The following is a 24,499-nucleotide window of genomic DNA, read 5'->3' as shown; positions in this document are numbered from 1 at the left end:
CGCGGCTCCTCTCCGCGCCTCCCCCGCCCGACCTTTATTGCAACGTCTCCGGCGGCGCGGGCCGAGGCCGGGCTTAGAAAAAGGGCAGCGCGCAGCCTGGGCCCCCGCAGACCCGCGGGCCGACGGGGCGCGCTCGGGGCTCCCATCCGAGTCAGCCCCGACGGGCGTGGCCTCCGGGCTTCCGGCAGCGGGGAAAGGGGCGAGGGCACGGGCACGGGGGTCTGTATGTAAACGGTGACAGCGGCGGGGGGCGCGGCGAGGGCTCCGGGGCCGCGGGCCGGGCGCGCTCGGCCCGGGTGGTAGGTCCTGGCCCTCAGGAGTAGATGGTGATGACCTCGCGGCCGCCGCCGCGGACCAGCATCACCCGGTCCAGGTGCTCGGTGAGGACCTCGAGGAATTCCATGTCTGCGGGCCGCGGTCAAGGACAAACCCCGGCCCTCCCGAGGGAGGGGGTCGCTCCCCCACCCCGCCCCCCTCCCGGGACCGTCCGGAGCCCGGGGGCCCTGTCCGCGGTGCTGATCCCCGACCGGGAGCTCCCCCCACCCCCGCCGCGCTCAGACCCCAATCCCCCGACGGCGGCCTCCCGCGTTCCCAATCTCAGATCCAGGATACAGTTTTCGTCGCCATTGCGGTTGCGGGGAGGCCCGGGCATGTTGAGCAACACGAGCTTGGCGTCCCGGGATTTCTCCACGATGACCTCGTTCAGCCGCACCGCCGTGTGCATGCGCCGCACATTCGACTGGTTCCTGGGGGAGCAAGGGGTCACCCTCGGTCACCCTCCCAGCCCGGAGGGCGCTGCTGCGGCCTGGCCAGGGGCCTGGGGACCCAGGAGCACGGACCGCAGGCCTCTCCAAGGTGGCTGATCCAGAGACTCCAGAGGTTAGAGCCTTGGAGGGTCACGAGAGCAGAGACCATTTAAAAATAAGTAAATGTACATGCTGAGACACTTACAAGTTCTCCCATTCCCTTCAGGAAACACAAGAGAAGCAGAGAAAAAGAGAGAGAAGGAGAGGGTCAGCAAAAGAGGAAGAGGCTGGGTCATGAGCCATTGTCCTCTGCCTTGGGTGATTGCCACCTGCCCACCCCCAGCCTGAGACCTCCGGCCCTCAGCAAGCAGGGCCAGAGAGGGGAAACCCTGGGTCTTCGAGGACCCATTGTGCTCACTGGTTCTGCCAAGGTGAACCACACCCCTCAGCCCAGCCCTTCACCCCCAGGCCCATACGGCTTCATGCTGAAGAAGTCCTTGATGCCCTCGGAGGAGACAGGACTGGGACCTTTGTTCTTCTCTGCCACCGACTTGTCCTTGGTCCAGGTGAGATGCACTTTCTCCGGATCTGTCTCGCCCTCCCCCTCAGGCTCCTCCCCTGGGGAAGGCGAGCTGCTGGGACAGCTGGGAGCACTCTGGTCGTGGATCAGTTGCACCTATGGGATGAAGGAAGCCAAGGCAGGTAAGTCCTTTGGTTGGCCAAAAGTTCTGCTCCCAGCAGCTGAAGCCAGACCACCCCAGCCGCACACCTCCTCCTCTGGCTTCTCCTGGCTGTCTCCAGCAGTCTCTTCTGGGACGTTGAGGCGGAGCCGAGTGTTGGCTGGGTTCTTTCTCCGGATTGAGCCACGGGACTCATCTGTGATACTCTGGATCTAAGGCGTGACAGAGGTTGGTGCCAGTTCTGCTGGGAGTCTACACCCAGGCCCCATTGAGACTTACCGCGAGAGCCCGTGTTCAGCCAGGACCGGCACATTCCAGAAATGGACGATGGCTAAGACTGAATAGTTACCACACCTCTGACCTTACCACTCCTCTCCAAAGGCCAGATCTCCTGCCATCAACCAGATGGCATGCACCTGGACAGCAAGGCTCTGGCATAGCCCTGTGGGTTTAGTGCTGTATTCAAACTATTATCAGTTTTGGCTAGTCAGATTTCTTTCTTTTCTTTTTTCAATTTGGTAGTACTGCCGTTTTGAACTCAATCTCATACTTGAGCCATACCCTTTCTCACTTTTTTTTTGGGGGGGAGGGGGTCAGTTGTAGGGCTTGAACTCTGGGCCTGGGCACCGTCCCTCAGCTCTTCAGCTCAAGGCGAGCGCTCTACCACTTGAGCCACAGCGCCACTTCCCGTTTTCTAGTAGCTAGGTGGAGATAAGAGTATCACAGACTTTCTGCCCCAGCTGGCTTTGATCTGCAATCCTCAGATCTCAGCCTCCTTAGTAGCCAGGATTACAGGTGTGAGCACAGGCGTGGTATTCCTTTCTCGCCTTTGTTATTTTTTTGGATGAGGCCTTGCTAATGTTTTGCCCTAATCCTCTGAATCACCTCCTGAGTGGCTGGGATTACAGGTGTGAGCTCATTGTGCGGGGTTCACATACCACTCACTTCTTAGCATTTTTACTAAACCTGAAATTAACACCCCCCCCCCGTCTTTGGAGAGACCATCCTTTCCCAGCTCAAAGGGGCCCCTGTCAGTTCCCTGAGAGTTCATCAGCCACATTCTAAGAAATACACATATCCACCCTTGGGAGACTGGACACCCTCATCCATAGGGCCTGCCCCTCATTCCCCGAGCACCCAGTTCCTGGAGCTCTTCTGTCCCTGAGCCTGGGGGGCCATCACTCACTTCCCCCAGGACTCTGCTCCCTGGGGTAGATCTTTCATCCATACTCCAGGGGACCAGTGCCTGACACCAGAAAGCGCTTACCCCATAGGAAGCTCATCACCATTATCCCTGAAAGCCCCTCAATCAAACCCTAGGAGGTTTGCCCCGAACTCCTACCCATCAGCCATGACTTTAAATATCCATCTGTTACTCACCCTCTGCAACTATTCCTGAGCCCTTGCCTCCCACATGCAGCCCACACCTCCCCCTCACATATTTAGCATCCGCTGTTCTCTCTTGGGCCCCAGAGGTCACGGAGGGTAAAATCTGTGGCACATGCCAAGGTCTCTCTGTCATGGTTAGGGGAGTTGGCAGGGCCCATGTACTAACACAGCTGGAAGCCCAATGTCCAAGGGGTATGCGGGTTAAGGGCTATTGAAGGAGAAGGTAGCCATGCTGATGGCCAGGGGTACCAGGCCTGAGCTCCCCTACGCCTGCGCAGACCCCAAGCGGACAGTAGGGTGAGCTCTGCCAGCCAGGCCAGCGCGGCCTCACCTCCCGCTCCCGCTCGTTCTTGGTTAAGTGCATCTGTTTGAGGATCTGGGAACGCTGCTCCATCACCAGTGTCTTCTCATAGGTGTATGCTGAGATGTCGCTCTCGTGCTGTGGGCAGGCAGGGGTGGGGTGAGGGGAGGGAGGGAAGAAGGGGGGCAAGGGAGGACAGCATGAGCTCAGGGGTGGGCAGCTGGCCCTCCCTCATGCCTGCCTGTGCCCTGACATCTCTCCAAAGCTGGTGAGGGTAGAAAGCAAGGATGAAATAGAGAGGGCATCGACCTGGGGAAGCAGGCAACTGGCTCCCTGCTCACCCAGCACAGGACCAGGGTGCGAATGATGAACTACTGAATGAGTGCATTCATTACCTGAGTGAATAGAAGGGGAAAGGTTTTTTTTTTTTTAAAAAAGAACAAAAGGATGAATGAACACATACAGAGATGAGTGGAGCAGTGGGTGAATGAATACCTCGATGAATAGACAGGCGGGTTAATGAATACACAGAGAGACAGGTGGATGGAGAGGTAAATGAAGATCAATGGCGAAAAGGACAGGATTGCAAACCCCAGAGCCAGACAGTCTGGGTTTGAATCCCGCTCTGCCACTTACTGTGTGCTGTGAGGCCAGTTACTTAACCTCTCTGTACCTTAACATTGTAATCTATAAACAGAAATTCTGATAATTATATCTCTCTCGCTGTTGGTTGTGTAAATTACTGTTTACAAGAAACACAGAATGGTATTTGGTGTAGAATGAGAACAATTAGACATGGCTATTGTGTTTGCATTTTCTTTTCTTTTTAGTTTTTTGAGACAAGAGCTTGATCTGCAGCCAGGCAGGCCTTGAACTCACTTTGTAGCCTTGGCTAGCCTTTAACTCCATCTTCTAGTCTCTGCCTCTCATGTGGTGGGAGGTATACACCATCACACTTGGCTATAACCTGCTATTCTTATTGTTGTTGTTGTTGTTGTTTTATTTGTGCCAGTACTGGGACTTGAACTCAGGGCCAAGTTGCTGTCATTTAGCTTTTTTTGGCTCAGGGCTTGGTGCTCTATCACTTGAGCTACACTTCACTTCCAGCTTTCTTTTGGTTAATTGGAGATCAGAGTCTTATGGACTTTTCTGCCTATGCTGGCTTTGAACTGCAGTCCTCAGATCTCAGCCTCCTGAGTAACTGGGATTACAGGTGTGAGCTGCTGGTGCCAAGCAGCACACAAATGATCTTATGAAAGTGTGGATTCATACGTGAAAGGGAGTTGGAGGCAGGGAGCTGGGTGTTGGGGTTGCCCAACCTGGGGCTGGGGCCAGGAGGAAAAACATCAGGGGAGCAGTTGTTAGGGTGGGGTGCTCACCATCTCCACCACCTCCACCTCAGCGGTGATCCGTAAGTGGTACAGAAATGTGGTCAGGTCCTTCTTCATCTGGATGCTGTTGTCATCCATCTGGGCCACAGTGAAGATTCGCATCTTGCACTTCCGCCACACCTGCAAGGATTGAAGGAGACCCGGGAAGGCTGAGCGCAAGGCAGTGACTCCGTGGCTCCCACTTGTAATCCTAGCCGCTTAGGGGCTGCGGGGGAGGGGAGGTTGGTGCTGACATCTGAGGATCATGGTTCAAAGGCAGCCTGGCAAGTCTGTTAGACTCTTATCTCCAATTAACTGCCAAAAAGCCAAAGTAGAGTTGTGGCTCAAGTGGTAGAACACCAGCCTTGAAAGAAAAAGCTAAGGGACAGTGACCATGGGCCCCAAGCTCAAGCCCTAGTACCATTTCAAAAAAGAACAAAAAACAAAAAAGCAACCTCAGGCCAGGCGCCGCTGGCTCACACCTGCAATCCTAACTACTCAGGAGGCTGAGATTTGAGGATCACGGTTCAAAGCCAGCTTGATAAGACTGTGAGACTTATCGCCAATAAAACTGGAAGTGGTGCTATGGCTCAAGAGGTAGAGCGCTCGCCTTGAGCTGAAGAGCACAGAGACAGCACCCAGGCCCAGAGTTCAAGCCCCACAACCAACAACAACAACAAGAAAGCAACCTCAGTCAAAGGGGCCTGTCCCCTTGCCTCTCCCACATACCCAATGACCTGAATCCCCCTCTCAGGAGTCCTGCCCCACAAAGACCCCCTGGCCCAGGCCTGAGGGTCCCCTATTGAAGTGTCATGTATATTTGCCTGGGTTGAGCACTGACCTCTTTCTTTGCAGTGCACCTCTCCGGGTTATGGGGTTAACGCAGCAGTTCCTGACCTCCCGAGTGAAGGAGGTGGTCAGAGCTTACCGGGGAGGAAGGACGAGGCCTTGGGCCCTGGCCCTAGCCCTGAACCGTGCTCGCAGGCACACGCACACGCACACGCACGCGCAGTCGCTCCTCCGGCCCTGGCCCTGGCCCTGAACCGTGCTCGTAGGCACACGCACACGCACACGCACACGCAGTCACTCCTCCAGCTCTGGCCCTGAACCGTGCTCGCAGGCCCGCGCACGCGCAGTCGCTCCTCCGGCCCTGGCCCTGGCCCTGAACCGTGCTCGCAGGCACATGCACGCACACGCGCAGTCGCTCCTCCGGCTCTGGCCCTGGCCCTGGCCCTGAACCGTGCTCGCAGGCACACGCACGCGCACGCGCAGTCGCTCCCTGAACCGTGCTCGCAGGCCCGCGCACGCGCAGTCGCTCCTCCGGCTCTGGCCCTGGCCCTGGCCCTGAACCGTGCTCGCAGGCGCTCCCACCTTGTGGTGGCGCAGCAGGAAGGGCAGCAGCATGAGCATGCCTCCGTCGTGCACGATCCACCAGACGTCGATGCTGCCCTCAGAGAAGCGCTCCGGGTTCCCGGGGAACATGGACACGTTCTTGGTGACCAGCAGGGCCAGGTGGCCAGCTGTGGTTTCCCGGACCAGTTCTGGGGAGGTCAAGGAGGCAGAGGGAGGATGGTGACTCTCGGTCCCCTTGGCTTCCAGCAGCAACCACTAAGTCTCCTCTCCTCCCCCCCACCCCCCAGCCCCCAGCCCGCCCCCCTGGCCTAGGCCTTAGGCTGAGCCGCCAGCATCTGCCGGATTCTCCTCAAGTAATTGTTGGATGTGGAAAAGGCTATCAACCTCTCTGAGCCTCAGTTTCCCACCTGACAAATGGCAATGACACCACCTGGCTATTGGTGGCTAAGAGTCTATAATATGTCAGTTTGCTGAGTCCTTCCTTAAAGGAAACAGGGTTGTTTGGAGTCACCAGGGCCGCCCCTTGTCTACGTGATCTAGACGAATCTCTTCATCTCTCAGGGTCACTCTGATAAAATGGAGAGAGCAGTGTCTGGCTCTCAGACGACTAATGGGAAAATTAGAGAAAGCGTCGACTTGTCTGGTGCTCAGAATCCATTCTGTCACTGTCTGTTGTACTGCTCTTCGGTGTTGTATTCTATTGTCAGAGAGTCTGGTGACTCACAGGAGTGCAGTCATGGCGTGGAGATGGACCAGAGCTGAGACTCGGACCCTGACCACTGCCTCTGAAGCTGTGTCTTCCCCCGTGCTCTGCCCTGTTCCCCTCCCAGGGCCTGGCGGCCATGCCAGTACCAAGACTGTCCCATTCACAGCTGAATCCCAGCACCAGGTACACGTGCCCATGCTGAATCCACCCATGTGCTGAGCTTGGAGAAATCCACTGCCAGCCGGCGCCCTCCCCAGCCCACGGGAATCACCGATGAAGTTTCTCCAGGTCTGATGATCTTCCTTCTGCCGCCAGTTACGGGGCCAGCCAACCAGCACTGTGTTGTGCTGCAGTCCTCCGAGGCCCCCAGACTGGATGAGGTGGGACACGCCGTCACGCAGGTTGGAGGAGATTACCACCTGGCAGAAACCCTTCACCTTCTCTGCCTCCATCAGGCGCCGGATCGACTGGGGGTGGGGGGAGGGGGCAGTGGAGAGGAGCAGCCTCAGTGTCCTGGCAACGTATTGGGTCCCTAGCAGCCTCTCTCCCACCTTCCCTCCATTCACCCCTATCTTCCTGAAGCTCAGTTCTGGCACCAGAATGCTGCATGGCTCCCCATCACCTACGGTCCTCGTTCCTGCCAATGAATCATGACTGCCCCCTCCCTTCCTTCCACCCTGCTGTGGCTCACAAAGCCCCCTCGCCTGACACATCTCCTCAGCCCCCGACACCTTTTGTCCTCGCTGTACATTACGTCCGGGCTCGCCCCGCCCAAATGTCACCACCCTCCACCTACACAAGAATTAAGCTGAGTTTCTCTGTGTGGCCAGACAAACCATTGTGTGTGTGTGTGTGTGTGTGTGTGTGTGCGCGCGCCATGACTGGAGCTTGCAAACCATTGTGTGTGTGTGTGTGTGTGTGTGTGTGCCATGACTGGAGCTTGAACTCAAGGCCTGAGTGCTGTCCCTTAGCTCAAGGCTAGTGCTCTACCACGTGAGCCACAGCTCCATTTCTGCCTTTTTTGCTGGTTAATTGGAGATAAGAGTCTCATGAACTTTCCTGGGCAGGCTTTGAATCACAGTCCTCACATCTTAGCCTCTTAAATAAGTCGGATTACAGGTGTGAGTCACCAGCACTTGACCAAAACCATTTTATTTTAACAATAATGATAAACTCTTGAAGGGCATGTTTAGTCTACACTAGGAGAAAAGTGGTTTTTATTTTCTTATTCCCGTTTCATCAATGAGGAAATTGAGGCTTAAAGAAATTAAGGCTTGCTGAAGGACACATGGCTGTTATTGTGGGGAGTCTGGTCCAGGAAGTCTTATTCACCCCTAACTCTCTCAACCAGGGCCTTGATGTCAAACAGAGAGAGGTTAATTTCCATCTCTGTCACCTCCTGGCTATGATCTTGGGCAAGTCACCCAACCTCTGTCCTTATCTGCCAAATGGGGGGTCATGACAGCCACCCCACTTAGGAACAGGAAGAGTGATCGCACACATGCGTGTGAGAGCTTGCTACCCGTGTGGCAGTCATCACACTCAAACATTGCACGGCTCCACTTCTATGAGCCCTACCTCAGCACGCATCGGCAGCCAACAGGGTTGAAGCCTTCTGCAAATGTGCCATCCTCTCCACCAGTGGTCGCTTTGGGGGCTAGCACTGAAGCTTGAACTCAGGGCCTCACATCACATTCTCCCTTATCTTTTGCACACTCAAGACTGGCACTCTACCACTTGAGCTCCAGCTCCATTTCCAGCTTTTCTTGCTGGTTAGTTGGAGATAAGAGTCTCACGAACTTTCCTACCTGAGCTGGCTTCAAACTCTGATCCTCAGATCTCAGCCTCCTAAGTAGCTAGGATTCCAGGCGTGAGCCACCAGCGCCCAGCTGGCACTTGCTCTTAAACATCTCCTCTTCCCTGGTGCCTAGCCCAGTGCCTGGTCCACAAGCACACTCAGTCACTGCATGTTGAATTGTACTGACCAGTCGGGGCCTGCAGCTCAGGGCCCTGACAGATTGGTGTGAACGGCTCAGTGAGGCAGAAGCAGCAACTGTCACAAGCCATTAGAGGTGCCCCTCCCCTGTCTCCCTTGGTCTCCCTCAGGCCCTCTTTTCCCTTTCGACTCCTATTCACAATCCTAAGGGGAGAAAGGCCTGAGCTGCAGGCCAGAACCCACCAGGTTCCAAATACCCCCCAGTGCACCATACGCAGACACCTGCTGCCCCGGCCCACAGTGGCCACACATGCCGTGCATGCAGGCACGGACCCTGTGGATGGAGACGAGAGCAGGTAACATGGGGACAGGCACCTGAGTCTTTGATCCCAAGGCGCAAGGAAGGAAAGTATAGACAGGCAAAGACTTTCCCTGAGTGTCCTGGCCTCCCCCAACCTCCCACAGCCCTGCTCACCTCCTCTGCTCGCTGGGCCTGGGGATGGTTGTCCAGAAAGGTGCCCTCAAGGACAGAGCCCACAATGGTCAAGCCCTTCCCTGCCTTGAGCTGGGAGGTCAGAGAGAGCAGCTGTGGGTGCACCACATTCTGGTCCTGGTCCACGCGCACCAGCACCAAGAGCTGGGGCCTGAAGAGGGTGAAGTCATGTGACTCATCAACCGGCCACCCACCACACACCCATCCACAGCTCACCTGACCATTGTGCCCTGTGCCCCAGCCACCTGTGCCCAGCACCTGAACATCCTGCATCCATTTTCCTGAGTGACAAGCCAACCATCTTTCCCACGTATCCATCCACCCTCACCTGCCATCTCTCCATCCACCATGCTCATCTGTCTATCCATTCAGCCACCCACTCATCCATTTTATCCTCCCATCATTCACTCTCCTCCTTATTAATTTACCTTCAATGGATTAGTCTCTCAATCACCCACGTATCCACCACCCACTGGACATTCACACATCCATCCATCCCAGCTCCTGTCCCGTCCACATACACACTTACACATCGTTCTATAGTACTCCCTTAACTATCACAGTCCTCCAACCCCTCCCTCAATCTAATAACCTTCTCCAAGAACATGTTCCAGACTAGACCCTGTGCTGATTATTTGGGAATTAGAGCCCATAATGTAAAACCCAATGTCTGGAAATCTCAGTTTGGCCAACATGAGGACAGGCAGCCAGGTCCTAGGTAGAATCCAGAGTTCTGCCATTCTCTTGGCAAGATGGAACCTGGGGATAGGGATGGAGGGCTGGGCATGGAGCCCTGGGTTTTCAGAACAGCCAGTTAAGAAGTACCAGGCAGGGTAGCAGAGAAAAAGTCTGGGTCCTCTCTGGCCTCTGATCTTCAGGTAAATAAAAATGGAGGGAGAAATCTAGAATCTCTTAGGAGAAAGATTCTCCCTTCCTCCACTTAGCTCTCAAAGCAAGAGAACAAATTCTACATGCTCTAATATTTATCTGTCACCAGTGGCACCTTCTGCACAGATCTGTGCGCTCACTACATCCCCAAGACAGGAAAGGGCTTGCTATAGATCATGCATTCACAAACTTTCTGAACACAGGATAGAATGAATGAATGAATAGGTGAGCACAGGGTTGGGAGGTTGGCATGGTGAGTCGATTTGGAGAACCAATGTCTAGAAATCAGTTCAGCCTTGATATGGCCAAGAGAAGCCAGGGTTGTGTGATACCACTCAGCAAAACAAAACAAGTAGAATAAGTGTAGCCCTGCTCCAGTCTGTCTCTACTTGAGTCCCCTACCACTCACCTCCAGTTCTTGGTGTGGGGGGGCCCTTCCTCCAGGCGTAAGAGGGCGTAGCGAGCAGCACTGAGAGACAGCCCTCGGATCCCATCACCCCACTCCTTCTCTGCCCTGGAGACCAGAAAGGAGATCATCACATGAGGCCAGAAAGCCAGGGAATGGCAGGGAAACCCATCCGCACAGAACAGGCTGTCTAGAGCATGGCCGTCACTCCCTAGAGTGCCCTAGCACACAGAGGGTGACCGTGTTGCTCTTGCTACTTGATTCAATCCAGTCTTGGCTGTTATCATAGAAAATCCCTTCTAAATCTACTATCTTACCCTTTCTGTCCACTTCCCAACGCCTCTGTCCCATCCCCTAATCCACTTCAAGTCACTCATTCCCTGATGCCCAACATCCCAACCACAGCACCCTTTTCTGCTCCTCCCTCCACCTTGTACCCTTCAGCCTTACAGGCCCCATCCCCACACCTACCCACGGTACTCGATGTATTTGTAGATGAGGCCAGCAATGAGCATGGCCACAAGGGCGTAATACCAGGAGCAGATGAACATGAGGGCCAGGCAGAGGCTCATGCCCAAGAACGAGAGGGTCCTGGACAAAGAGAGACCAGACTCTGAGCCCTGGCAGGGCTGTGGCTGGAGATGGACTGACTAACAAGAGTTAGGAGTGGTTGCTGGCCAAGACATGGGGACTACAGTCAGGTCTAGGGGATCTCACACTACTGTCGCCATGAGATCTTTGAGCCACAGACAGCACAGCTCCACCTGACTCCTGAGTCACCACGGTCCCTTCTCCCATGTCTTAACACTGCCAGAGAGCCCCAGCTGGGTGGGCTCTGAGACAGGGCTCTAGAGACGCTAGAGGAAGCCCCAGGAAGAAGCCACCAGCAATGCAGAAACACCAGGAAGTGCGGGGCTTCCCTGCTGCTAGCTGTGTTACCCCCAAGTCTTGCTGGGTGACCTGGATCAGTCCTGTCTGTCCCCTATTTGAGTTCAGTTTCCTTTTTATAGGATGCATGTCCAAGCACTAAGCCATTAAGAAAGACCTTCAGCTCCTTGGGATAAGCATTTTCCTGGGCTGGGAAGGTGGCTCAGTGGTAGAGTGCTTGCTTTGCATGTATGAGGCCCTGGGTTTGATTCTTCAGCATCACACAGGCAGAAGTAGCACCGTGGCTCAAGTGGTAGAGCACTAGCCTTGAGCTGAAGAGCTCAGGGACAGCACCCAGTCCCAGAGTTCAGGCCCCATGACCAACCAAAAAAAAAAGAAGAAGAAGAAGAAGAAAAGCATTTTCCTGGGGTGCTCACCAAGACCCCAGAAAAGCAGTACAGTGACCGTGACCATGTCCATTTCACGAGCAGGGAAATTGAGTTTCAGTGACACTACGGCACTAGGCCAGTTCTTCACAGGCAGGAAGTGGAAGTCGTGTTTTGAATTCAGGTCAGGCTGACTCTTAACCTCCATACCATCTTGTAAGGGTCTGAGCATCAGAGACAGGGATGGCTGTTTCTGATTGTGTTGTATTATTATTTAGAATTAAAAGATCCTCTCTGGGGTCTTTGTCATGCTAGTTGGCTACAAATGCTGGAGGAAATGGATGCCACATTTAGGTTTGGACTCCTAGGGGACATGGGGCCCTGGGTGGAGGTCAGAAATGATTTTGGGGATGGCAGTGGGGGACAGAGACACCCACCAGTGGTAATATCGAAAACGTGGCCTCCAGTTGGGCGTCCGAAGCAGCGTCTGCACCGCACAGGCCAAGTTCACAAACATGTAGCACATTAGGAAGAACCTAGAACACAGGAAGACCTCAGGAGGCAGGTCACAGAAACAGAAATGGAGACATAAAAGGAAAGAGAGGGACCGAGGGGGAATAAATTGAAAGGCGGCTAATCACACTTTGGTGTGTAAGAAAGGAGTTCAAAGGTCATGTCTCTTTATAATACACCCTGGTGTATTATACACCGTGGGGGGGGGTGCTTCTCTATAGAGCAAAGGATGGACTGCTTTGACCAGCAAGGCCCTTTCTGGGGCTGTAAGGTGTTTGAATGGGTTGTCATGTCTCCAGGTAGAGAGGCCCAGGGAGTCCACACAGAGGACACGAGGATAGGCACGCACATGGACAGGATGGGGGCGACCTCATCCAGAGAGGCAATGAGGATGCCGATCTCACAGATGCAAGCAGTCAGCAGCAGTGCCCAGGTTGGCTCTCCATTGGCTTTGCCATGGCCAAAGACCTAGGGACAGAGCAACCATTATCAAAGGGCTGAGGCCTTATGAAAATTTTGTCTGTCTCTCCTAGGCTTGAGCATCAGGAAGCAGAGAGAGAAGGTTTCTGCTGTGCCTTGCCCCCTTTGACATGAATACCCTGGTGCAACGATGTTCAGATGACCCCTGAGGGAGGAAGATGCTCCAGTGCGGCAGATGGAAGAGGAGCTGTCGAGAGTTCAGTTAGTGTCTGTGACCGTGTGCTCATAAGTCATTTATTGTGCTGATACTGGGGCTTGAACTCAGGGCCTCTCAGTCTCCCTTGGCTTTTTCACACGAGCTCTACCACTGTGCCATGCCTTTACTACAGGCTTTTTGCTGGCTAATTGAAGATAAGAGTCTTTTAGATTTGTCTGCCCACACTTCAAACCAGCCTATTAAGTAGCTAAGATTATAGGTGTGGGCTACCAAGCTATAAATCTTTTTTTTTTAAAAAAAAAAAGCATCACCCTTTGACAGCCTCTCTGAGTCCCTGATTAATGCTGGAGCTAGAAGAGGCACATTTATTTTTCTCCTAAGAGCAGAAAAGAAGGCTTTGACTGTGGGCCAAAATCCCAAGTAAGGTCTACCCATCCATCTCTCTTAGTACAGTGCTGAGCACAAGTGCCCAGGAGGGGGCTCGAGGCTGGGTGTGGCCCCAGTTTGAGGAGGGTTCTAGCTGGGTGGTCTGCCTGGGAACCACTGTTCCCCTGCCCACACTGACCTGCAGGAAGGGCACAATGCCATCCCTGGAGATGGCCTGCAGCAGGCGCGGGGCCCCCGTGAGGCTCTGCAGCCCAGCCCCACAGGTGGAGAAGAAGGAGCCGATGACAATGACCCAGGGAGATGGCCAGGCCAGGGTGCCCACCACCAGGTTGCCATTCACAGCTTCACCAAACCTGGAATAGAGTAGTAAAGTCAGGAGATGCAGATTGAGAAACGCCACCTGGAAGTCCGGGGCAGGTCTTCTATCCAACGGCAGGACCAGCAGTATGCCAACCACAGAGTGAGGCTCTGGAGGAGTCAGAGAAGACACACAGCTCTATACATCCTGCACAGGTCCTGTCGGTGGGGCCCTGGCGAGTCACCCTACTGAGTCTCAATTTCCTCAGCTCCAAAATGATTATAAGCCTATGTCATGTAATTGGTGTGAGAATAAAGGAAGCATGGTATGTGAAATTTTAGTACCATGTCCAGAACAAGGTACTGTGTCTGTAGTAGATGTTTTTGTTGTTATAGTTGTTCTCTGTTTGTTTGCTTTTTTTGTTTGTTTGTTTTGGTGGGGCTTGAACTCAGGGCCTGGGCACTGTTCCTGAGCTTCTTTTGCTCAAGCCTATTGCTCTGCACTTGACCTATAGTGTCACTTCTGGCTTTTTCTGAGTAGTGTATTGAAGTTAAGAGTCTCACGGACTTTCCTGTCTGGGCTGGTGTCGAACTGCAATCCTCAGATCTCAGCTTCTTGAGTAGCTAGGATTACAGATGTGAGCCTCCAGTACCCAGCAGGTAAATGGTTATTGTTAGTGTTATATTATCCTGGGCAAATATCAGCATAGGAGCAAGAGAAAAGCAGGCCTCAGCATCTCCTGGTGGTGTAAGAACAAAAAAGTAAAAAATAAGCCATGACCATCTAACAACGATACCACCTCAGAAAGGAAAATGTAGGATGGGCAGGGCCAGGTGCCAGTGGTTCACACCTGTAATCGTAGCTACTCAGGAGGCCAAGATCTGAGCATTACAGTTTGAAGCCAGCCCAGGCAGGAAAGCCCATGAGACTCTTGTCGCCAATTAATTACCAAAAAGCCAGAATGGAGCTGTGGCTCAAGTGGTAGAGCACTAGCCTTCAGCCCAAAAACTCAGGGACAGCACCCAGACCCTAAGTTCAAGCCCCAATACCAGCATACAAAAACAAAAACATAGTAATTGCCATAACCAGTGCAATTTTCCTGCATGGTTGAAGTGTTTCTCTAGGTTCCACATAATACCTAATTCAATATAAGTGCTATATAAGTAGTTATTATGCTGCGTTCTTTAGGAAATAATAGCAAGGAAAAAAGTCTGTACATGTTTGATACAGATGTCATTTTGCTGTGTATTTTCCATTTGGGGGTGGAGGAGGACTGACTATAAAGCAGCCCACTTCCTCTCGGAAGCGTCTTAAAAAGGAAATGTGGGAGATGGTGGCTCAGCGGTAGAGTGCTTGCCTTGCATGCATGAGGTCCTGGGTTTGATTCCTCAGTACCACATACACAGAAAAAGCCACATATGGTGCTGTGGCTCAAGTGGTAGAGCGCTAGCCTTGAACTAAAGAACTAAAGAGCTGAGGGACAGCGCCCAGGCCCAGAGTTCAAGCCCCGCGACTGACCAAAAAAAAAAAAAAAAAAAAGGAAATGTGCCAGGTACTAGTAGATCATGCCTGTCATCATACCTACTCAGGAGGCTGAGATCTGAGGAACATGGTTCAAAGCCAGCCTGGGCAGGAAAGTCTGAGAAACTCTTACCTTCAATAAACTACTCATAAAAAGCCAGAAGTAGTGGGATGGCTTAGGGGTAGAGCGCTAGCCTTGAGCATAAAGATGATCAGGGACAGCACCCAGGCCCTGAGCTCAAGTCCCAGGACTAGCCAAAGAAAAATAAAAAGGAGGGCTGGGAAGGTGGCTCAGTGGTAGAGTGCTTGCCTTGCATGCCTGAGGCCCTGGGTTCGATTCCTCAGCACCACATAAGCAAAAAGACAAAAGCCGGAAGTGGTGCTGTGGCTCAAGTGGTAGAGCGCTAGCCTTGAGCTGAAGAGCTGAGGGACAGCACCAGGCCCAGAGTTCAGGCCCCACGACTGAAAAAAAAAAAAAAAGAAAAAAGAAAAATAAAAAGGGTGTGCTGTAAGATGGTGCTGGCCTATACACCCCTGGGGCTCCGGCACCCTCTATTCTACTTTGAGGCCACTGCTATTGCTCTTTACTTAAAGTCTATTTGCAAGTGTGGTTATAACTTCCCAAGACCTTTATACCTCCCTACCCCTAGAATCTTGGACAATGACAAACCCAGAGACATCCAGCATTTGTTAAGTAGATTAATAAAAGAACAGTGCTTAGGGCTGGGATGTAGCTCAGTGGCAAAGCGCTTGCCTAGCAAGTGCAACGTCCTGGGTTCGATCCCCAGTACCAAAAAAGAAAAGACAAAAAAAAATACAGTTAAAAAAAAACCCAAACAAAAGAACAGTGCTTAAACTTCAGGAAAATGCTGTTCTCTTACTGAAAATGAGACATCATTCGAGCAACCTCGAACTGGTGACGTGAGAAAGAAGACATGCAGCACTAACAAGGCAAGCCTGCCAGGGACCCCACAGGCGCCTCCCCCCCCCCCGCAGTGTTGTTTCCCACAACTCAGCTTCCTATGCCCACCCATCCCCCAGAACATGCCTGACCCTAATCGTCTTACTTGTCCCGCAGGACGACGCCTTCGATGCAGGCTCCAAACAGAACCACGGAGCTGATGTCTGCAGCAGAGGATGAAGGAGAATCCCCAAGCGTGGAGGTTCCCCACACCACCACGACACACACCCTCCTAAACCAGCCAGGCGAGGCCGCAGCCTCCACAGCCTCTCTCCAATTCTTCCCACCCAGGCCAGTGTCAAGCCCAGCAGTGCAGGATACAGACAGCAGAGGTGGTGGCGATGGCCAAGATGGTACCAGTGGGGATGGACTTCTGTGCGTCCCTGAGGTCCCCAGAGCGGTTAGAGCCGGCCATGATTCCTGTGAGCAGAGGAAAAGCTCAGACAAGGGCTGAGGCCATGGGACACCAGACAAGGATATTGACTCATGTAAGTCCTTGGTTTCTTCTGGACTTAATTCTCCCATCTATCCAAAGGGACCGCGCTGTGGACTCCCACTACTATGGTCCAGTTTCGGACAAAGACTTCCGGACCTCACTGACTCTCGCCTACCCATCCATTCCCCAACAGAAGCCCACCCTCTCTGAGCTCCCCTTCACCTGTGACAGAGGGGAAGTAGATGCCAACCAGCAGGGTGAAGTAGGAGGTCATATCACTGAAGACATAAGGGTGGTCCATGTCAACAGGAGCGCCATCTACCAGGTCCACAGAAGGCATCCCATGCTTTTCCACAATGACCCCCTTGGTCAGGTAGGAGCTCCAGAGGTTCTCTGTGGGGGAAGAGAGATGCTCAAGAGAAAGGCCAGAGGTCAGGAGATCAGAGCTTTAGGACCAAGGGAAAGTGATAGGCAAAAAGTAAAACTCAAGGCCAATGAAATCTCCCTCCCCCTGGGCCTTGGTTCTACCTTCTTTCCAACAACATTTCCTACACTCTTGCTTTGGGCCAGGCCATATGTAAAGATTTCATAAAGGAACCGTTTGATCAATAATGGATATATGAAGATCTATCTTAGACGATCAAATATGTCCCCCCTGAGATCATTGAGATCATCACTCCCCTCCCCCTCCAAAAAAACCCACTCTGTATGTCTTTTCTCAGTAATGGCATCAGCAGCAATTCAGATGCTTTGATGCTGTCCTCAACTTCAAAATATCTCTACCGGCCAGCTGCCAGTGGCTCACACCTGAATCCTAACTACTCAGGAGGCTGAGATCTGAGGATCACAGTTCAAAGCCAGCCTGGGCAGGAACCTCCATGAGACTCTTATCTCCAATAAACCACCAGAAAACCGGAAGTGGCATTGTGGCTCAAGTGGTAGAGTGCTAGCCTTGAGCTGAAGAGCTGAGGGACAGCTCCCAGGCCCAGAGTTCAAGCCCAGTAAAAAAACAATCTCTACTTTCTGCCCACTGCTGCCGCTTAATATTTTTGTACATGTCCCATCTCTCCCATACACAATCTCTCTACCTTGGCCCTAGGGACATATTGGGCCCCACGGTTCTTTGCTATGGCGGGCTATCCAATGGCCCTGTAGGAGTTTAGCAACATCCTGGCCTCTGCCCACCAAGTGTCAAAGCACCCCTCCAGGTTTTGTTTGCTTGTTTGTTTGTTTGTTCATTTGTCTGCTTGTGCCAGTCCTAGGGCTTGAATTCAGGTCCTCACACTCAGTCAGCTTTCTTGCTCATGGCTGGTGCTCTACTTCTTTAGCCACACCTCCATTTTGGTTTTTGGTGGGTTAATTGGAGATCAAACTCCCATGAACTTTTCTGCCCAGGCTGGCTTTGAGTCTTGATCCTGAGATCTCAGCCCCTTGAATAACTTGGATTACAGGTACACAATCAGGAGACCTGAGAGCTAGCCATACCATCCTGACGTGCGTGTCAGATCTTAGACACGCTACTCGATTTCTCCTGGACTTAATTTTCCCATGTTTCCAGTGGGGACCGAATTTCCAGGATGTCCACCATCAGCCCCCATCCACCTCTCCAGCTGGATGACCAAAAATATCTCCCAGTATAGCCAAATGCCTGCTGGGTAGCGCTGATTGAGAACCCCCTTTCCATTCCCACTGACACCCTCTGTCACTCAGTCAGCTCAGCTCATCCTCCTGTGCACATGGCACCAGTGTCCTCTTGCCATAGGCAAATACTCTAAACTCAACATGGCTGCCAGGGCCAGTCACAAGCTGGCTCATGCCGGTCTCTCCAGATCATGGCTTGCCCTCCTTCCTTTGTACTTTATGCCCTAGTCGGACAAAATTACTCGTGGATGGGCGGACACAATCTGCTCTTCTGTGTCCACATGTGTTACACAAGCTGTTCTGAGGTGTTGGCGTACCCTTATTTCTTCAGTATTACTGACAAATCTCTTATTTGTCCTTCAGCGGCCTCCCAGGTGTGTACGTAAAGCCTTGTCTTGTCACTTCACAGACACAAGCACTTGCTCCTCCCCTGGGAATCTCTGTTCACTGAGTACACATCATGTGAACCATAATTTATTTACTAACACATCTATCTCTGTCACTGCACTCCTTGAGACCCAGGACTATGGGAGATACACTTTATATTCACAGTACTTGGCCCACTGTTGGTCCTTTGCAGGTATCCAGTGAATATGAATTAAATTGGTGGCTTTCTTCCCTACTAGAGTGAAATACTTGTCATCTCTTCCCCCCTATAATGAGGACAGAACATGGCCCAGAGTAGGTGCTCAATTAAAACTAATTGAATTCAACTGAGTCCCAAAGCGGGCCCCTTAACCTGACCTACAATCCCCGTGGTGCTCCCTTGCTACCGGCCCTCCTCTCTCCCCCAGACCTTTGATGAGGCCACTGGCAGCGCCAGGGATGCCCTGGATCTCCGTGACATTGTTTTGGGTGAAGTACTCATCACAGGTGGCATTGAGGAGGCGGGAGGAGCAGAAAAGGCCCCAGAGCCTTGTGGTCACTGTCTCATTTCCTTCCCAGGCCAGCTTGGCACAGACATCAAAGCCGTGGCGAGACAGAGTGCGATTTCCCAGGAGGCAGATCCTAGAGAGAGACAAGACGAGAGACCTGACCTTGTTCTGCCTTTTCACCAGAACCACCAGGGGAGCCTTAAAAAAAAAACAAAAACAACCCACAGAGGCCAAGGCCCCACGTGCAGAGGCTCTGGTTGATTTGGAGAGAGTCTGGATATCAGCGTGAGTTTTGTTGTTGTTTTATTTTTGTGGCAGCAGTAGGGTTTGAACTCAGGGGTAAGTACTGTCCCTTAGTTTTGGTACTCAGGCTGGCACTCTACCACTTGAGCCATAGTTCTGCTGCTGGCTTTTGCTGGTTAATTGAAGATAAGAGTCTCATGGATTTTTTTTTTTTTTGCCTAAGCTGGCTTTAATCTGTGATCCTCAGCTCTCAGCTTCCTGACTAGCTAGGATTAGAGGAGTGAGCCACTGAAGCTGTCTATGCCATTCTTATATGCCAATCCTAGGGCTTGAACTCGGGACCTGAGCACTATCCCTGAGCTTTTTGCTCAAAGCTGGCGCTCTACCACTTAAGCCACAATGCTACTTCAAGCTATTTTTTTTGCCAGTCCTGGGATTTGAACTCAGGGCCTGGGCACTGTCCCTGAGCTTCATTTGTTCAAGGCTAGTATTCTACCAGTTGAGCCACAGCACCACTTTGGGCTTTTTCTGTTCATGTATACTGAGGAACCAAACCCAGGGATTTATGCATGCCAGGCAAGCACTCCACCACTAAGCCACACTCCCAGCCCCTTCAAGCTATTTTTGAGTAGTTTACTGGAGATAAGTACATCATGGACTCTCCTGTTTGGACTGGTTTTGAACCGTGATCTTCATATCTCAGTCTCACGAGTAGCTAGAATTACAAGCATAAGCCCCCAGCACCCAGCCTGGCAATGCCATTCTAACATGTTGATGTAGGAGAATCAACACCTGAGTGCATCGGTGTGTTTTTGTGGCATGGCCAGCGTCTCTGGGTACTGCCCTCCTGGCCAGAGCGGGACGCAGAAGACTCTTGTCTTAGAACAACAAAAGCAACAGGGATCTGAGCCCGGGCTGCTGTCTCTGTGTCTTATCCCAACCCAAAGATGTCCCACAGTAAGGGCTTCTCACACTCCAGGAGGTTATTCTGTCCAGAAAACTCTGGAATACTATCAAGTGTTCATCCCTACAGCAGTCCTTGCCCATTAGTTTTCCTCAGCCCAGCTCCGGCTGATAATCCGAGGGAAATCCCAAGCTCCAGAAAAATCATCCTACCCTGAAGAGGTCACTCCTAAATGAAGAGGATTTTTTTTTCCCCTCCTAAGAGAGGTCGCTCCTAACCCAAACCACCCCAATTATGAGGGTCAGAGAGAGGAGACATGGCTAAAGACTGATGTACAGACCCCAAAAATAAGGCTGGGAGTGGCAGGAAGGGAACAAAGCCTTACGCTCAGAGAGCCAGCACTCACGGGAAGTTGGGTGGGTCGAAGGCCGACTTGATGACACCAGCATAGATGGCCAAGATGGAGAGGATGACGCAACCCAGGAAGACCAGAGCAAACTTGTTGACATACTTGACACCCACAAATACCACCGTGGCCATGCAGGTGAGCACACAGGTGCCATACACACGCATGTTGTTTAACATGGCAGCTGCCTCTCCGCTGGCATCTTCCGCCTTAAAGATGGCCATAGCTGGGAAGAGATAAGCCTGCAGGAAAGGAGCAAAGATCAGGGAAATAACTTGAAGTACAGGCAGGGCTTGGGGAGGGGAGGGGGCATGCAAAGATGCCCACTTAGGTAGTTGTAGTTATAAGACAGGAAGCAGCACCCAGTAATGGGGAAATGGCTAAGAAGGAAGATACAGTCTAGCTTGCAAAAACAGGGCAGCTGGGAGCCAGTGGCTCATGCCTGTAATCCTAGCTACTCAGGAGGCTGAGATCTGAGGATCTCAGTTCAAAGCCAGCTTGGGCAGGGAAGTCTGTGAGATTCTTTTTTTTTTTTTTTTTTGGGTCCGGTTGTGGGGCCTGAACTCTGGGCCTGGGCGCTGTCCCTCAGCTCTTCAGCTCAAGACTAGCACTCTACCACTTGAGCCACAGCGCCACTTCTGGGTTTTTTCTTTTTGCATACGTGGTGCTGAGGAATTGAACCCAGGGCCTTATGCATGCAAGGCAAGCGCTCTACCACTGAGCCACCTTCCCAGCCCGAGACTTTTATCTCCAATAAACCACCAGAAAACCAAACGGAGCTGTGGCTCAACATGGTAGAATGCTAGCCTTAAGCAAAAGAGTTTAGGGACAGCACCCAGGCCCTGAGTTCAAGCCCTGCAACTGAAAAAACAAAAACAAATGGCTTTGTACAGATGTTGGGAGCAATTAGTTATATCTATTATCATTGCTATTAATTATGTTTTTCTCTATGCTGGTACTGGAGTTTGAACCTAGAGCCTGAGTACTGTCCTTAGCTTTTACTCAAGGATGGTATTTTACTTCTTGAGTCACACCTCCTCTAATTTTGGCTTTTGGGTGGTTAATTGGAGATAAGAGTCTCACAGACTTTCCTGCCTGGCCTAGCTTTGAACCACGATCCTCATTATCTCAGCCTCCTGAGTAGCTAGGATTACAGGTGTGAGCCACCAGAATGTGATGCTGTAATTATCTTAATGACTATATTGTTTTATTATTTCTTGTAGGAAAGTAGGGAGAAATTAGATGTTCATCACTATAGCTTGTGCATAAATCATGATACTTCCACATATAAATGATAGAGCTGGTATCAAATGACATTATGGAATGTGATATAGTTCAGTCATAGAGCCATGTGCTCAGTATGTACACAAGACATGCTAAGAAATTTCTAGCACCAAGAAAAAAATGCAAATGTATGTATATAAATTGAATGACTCAAAACTTAGCCATGTCATATTAGATTAACACAATCAAGTGTTTTTTTAAAAAAATGTGTCTTATGACAAGTTTTGGTGGTACTGTGTTTAAAATCAGGGCTTAGCACTTGAGTCATCCCTCGAGCCCTATGATCTCATTTTTATAAAGTTATCTATGGGGATAATTTACAGATATATGTACATACACGAGTATGTACATGTCTTTACAAGTACATCAAAATGTCAATAGTTTTCCCTGAATTATTAAAATCTGGATAATAATTGTTCTATTATTCAACTAGAATAAGAAGTTTTTAGAAAATGAACATTTTTCTATTTACTTATTCATTTCTTTCTGTTTATAGTGCTGCAGAGCTAATTCAGGAGCTTACACTTACTAGGCAAGTGCTCTACCACTGAGTTATACCCCAGCACAAAATGTGGATAGTATTAACTTCTTTGCACATCTGCATTTTCTAAAATTTTTAATAAACTTAATATGTTTACAGTGAAGTTATTTTTGCTTGTAAATTATCTCTGTAAAGGGAGCATTTAGTTATTCAGGGAAATGTTTATGACACAGTTATATTTTACAAAGGCAGACTACATCACATAGAAAAACAAAACTAAGAGAGAAAATTTACTAAAGTGTTAATGATTATTTTACTTGGATGATTTCTTTCTCCCTTTATTATTTTTACTTCGATTTGTCCCCAGTTTTATGCACTGCCCAGGATTGCTTTTATACATTTAAAGGTTTGTGTATGTGCTTGTGTGCCAGTACGTAGGTTGGAACTCAGGGCCTAGATGCTGCCTTTTAGCTTTTTCTGCTCAAGGCTAGCCCTCTACCACTTATGCCACAGCTCCACTTCAGCTTTTTGGAGGTTAATTGACAATAACAGTCTCAGAGACTTTCCTGCCTGTGCTAGCTTTGAATCACAATCCTCAGATTTCAGCCTCCTGAGTAGCTAGGATCACATTGTGCTCCACTGTTATCTGGCTTAAACATTTATTTTTAAATCACAAAGGTATATGGCCTTCCTCTCATTATTTGCCTCCCTGTGCTTTCTATTCTCCATTCATTTTCTCCATCCTGATTTATTGTGTGGTACTCCAGACTGGAAGTTCCAGCACCTTGACTTCTATTGCCCCAAGGCATAACAGTATAGTAGATAAGAGCAGGATTTCAAAGTCAGAACGACAGAGGATCCCATCTCTGCATGCTCTTTCAATTCTCGGAGCCTTGCTTTCCTCATCTGCTAAGTGGCCCTCTTCTAATTCATGAGAAACTCATCAGGATAAAATAAAATGATAAACTGTAAAGCCCTGGGGCCCACAGAGGGTGGGGGCCTCAGAGATGTCAACTCCACTTTCTATAAAACCAGGGAACCCTACAGGAAGGGCAGGAAGAGCAGAGACCTAAGTCCAGCGAGCTGCTTTCCTCCCATGAGTCACGGCATCTAGCAGACCTCAATACAGGCTCCTTGTGGGTTCTTCTGTCTTGCGATCCCAGAGCCATCAGGCTCTACCAAGCCCTCAGCACAGTCCGAGGTGTGTGTGAGGCAATCCCCAAAGGGTGGGTATTGTAGGGCACGGCCCTTCTTATTCCTATCATTAGGTTAACTCTCATCAACCCACCTCTGCCACCTCCCTGACCGCTGAGTGACCTTGAGCAAGTGATCTCACCTCTCTGAGCTTCTTCTCATTTGTAAAATGGGCATCGGGACACTTAAACCTCTAAGGATTCAAGATAATGACTGTAAAGCACTTGGAACTGTGCTGAGAGCTCAGTGGGTGCCTGATCAACCACAGCTGTTTGTGTTACATAATTATTGTATCTTGTCTCCCCAACTAGACTGGGAACTCGTTCAAATAGACCACATTGGAGTCTGCTTTGGCCTTGCAAAGTGGCTTGGCCCCTGGGAGGTACGTATGGATCATGGGTGAACTAGCAACCTGGGACCTCCCCGCTCCATGCCACGCCCTCTCCCCCCCCCATGCCTCTTCCCCAGCCCCTCTCACCAGCAGGATCTCGATGGTACCCAGGATGTACATAGCCCCAGCAAACGTTGTACCCAGGTAGAAGCAGAGGCCCACGGCACCCCCAAATTCTGGGCCCAAAGACCTGGAAATCATGTAGTAGGAGCCACCAGCTGCAGAGAAAACCAAGTGTCCACAAGAGGGTAGAAGCCAGGCACCAGTGGCTCATGCCTGTCATCCTAACGACTCTGGAGGCTGAGTTCTAAGGATCACAGTTCAAAGCCAGCCTGGGCAGGAAAGTATGTGCGACTCTTAGTTCCAATTAACCACCAGAAAACTGGAAGTGGCGCTGTGGGTCCAAGTGGTAGAGCACTAGTCCCTAGCACTAGCTCAGGGACAGCGCCCAGGCAATGAGTTCAAGCCCCAGGACCACCACCACCAACAACAACCACCACAAAAGAGGGTTGAGGGGCACTGTGCTGCTCAGGGGGTGAGAGACAGAGGGCAGAACAGGGCTGTTCTGGGCCTCAGGCTGCAGCCCCAGAAAGGGTTTGCAGAAACTCAGCCAACCAGGATATGTAAAATTTTCAGCACTAATTACCATGCTCATAGGATGGTGGAGAGGAGGGTCTCAGGCTGAGGGAGGACAGGTGGACACTAGCCACTGTTTTGCTCTCTGCCACTCTGCAATAGGCTGCTCCTATCTCTCCCATAAATGGCCACAGCCCAGCCTCCCACCAGTCTGCAATATCACGCCTCCC

General features: G+C 51.3%; 1 protein-coding gene across 3 annotated transcripts in view; it reads right to left on the bottom strand.

Annotated features, from left to right (window-relative positions):
- Positions 1 to 5: 5 nt before the first annotated feature.
- The window catches only part of Slc12a5 (solute carrier family 12 (potassium/chloride transporter), member 5), a 39,958-nt gene continuing 15,464 nt past the window's right edge, over positions 6 to 24,499 (bottom strand). For 2 of the 3 annotated variants that reach the window (XM_013011070.1, XM_013011072.1), the window contains exons 6-26: positions 23,781 to 23,911; positions 20,344 to 20,585; positions 18,712 to 18,923; positions 16,497 to 16,667; positions 16,160 to 16,258; positions 15,945 to 16,002; positions 13,237 to 13,411; positions 12,384 to 12,502; positions 11,959 to 12,057; positions 10,740 to 10,859; positions 10,272 to 10,376; positions 8,957 to 9,125; positions 6,817 to 7,012; positions 5,858 to 6,027; positions 4,496 to 4,627; positions 3,147 to 3,254; positions 1,516 to 1,638; positions 1,223 to 1,422; positions 952 to 966; positions 613 to 746; positions 6 to 405 (exon numbers count right to left, since the gene is read on the bottom strand). In XM_013011070.1, the coding sequence (XP_012866524.1) occupies positions 314 to 405; positions 613 to 746; positions 952 to 966; positions 1,223 to 1,422; positions 1,516 to 1,638; positions 3,147 to 3,254; positions 4,496 to 4,627; positions 5,858 to 6,027; positions 6,817 to 7,012; positions 8,957 to 9,125; positions 10,272 to 10,376; positions 10,740 to 10,859; positions 11,959 to 12,057; positions 12,384 to 12,502; positions 13,237 to 13,411; positions 15,945 to 16,002; positions 16,160 to 16,258; positions 16,497 to 16,667; positions 18,712 to 18,923; positions 20,344 to 20,585; positions 23,781 to 23,911 (2,870 nt within the window). In that variant the 3' untranslated portion in view covers positions 6 to 313. The remainder of the gene's footprint in view (positions 406 to 612; positions 747 to 951; positions 967 to 1,222; positions 1,423 to 1,515; positions 1,639 to 3,146; positions 3,255 to 4,495; positions 4,628 to 5,857; positions 6,028 to 6,816; positions 7,013 to 8,956; positions 9,126 to 10,271; positions 10,377 to 10,739; positions 10,860 to 11,958; positions 12,058 to 12,383; positions 12,503 to 13,236; positions 13,412 to 15,944; positions 16,003 to 16,159; positions 16,259 to 16,496; positions 16,668 to 18,711; positions 18,924 to 20,343; positions 20,586 to 23,780; positions 23,912 to 24,499) is intronic. The other variant, XM_013011071.1, reaches the window with a different exon arrangement.

Source organism: Dipodomys ordii, unplaced genomic scaffold (genome assembly GCF_000151885.1).
Source record: "Dipodomys ordii isolate 6190 unplaced genomic scaffold, Dord_2.0 Scaffold13, whole genome shotgun sequence".
NCBI lineage: Eukaryota > Metazoa > Chordata > Mammalia > Rodentia > Heteromyidae > Dipodomys > Dipodomys ordii.
Note: the sequence above shows the minus strand (reverse complement) of the source record. Positions and strands in the feature narration are given on the sequence as shown.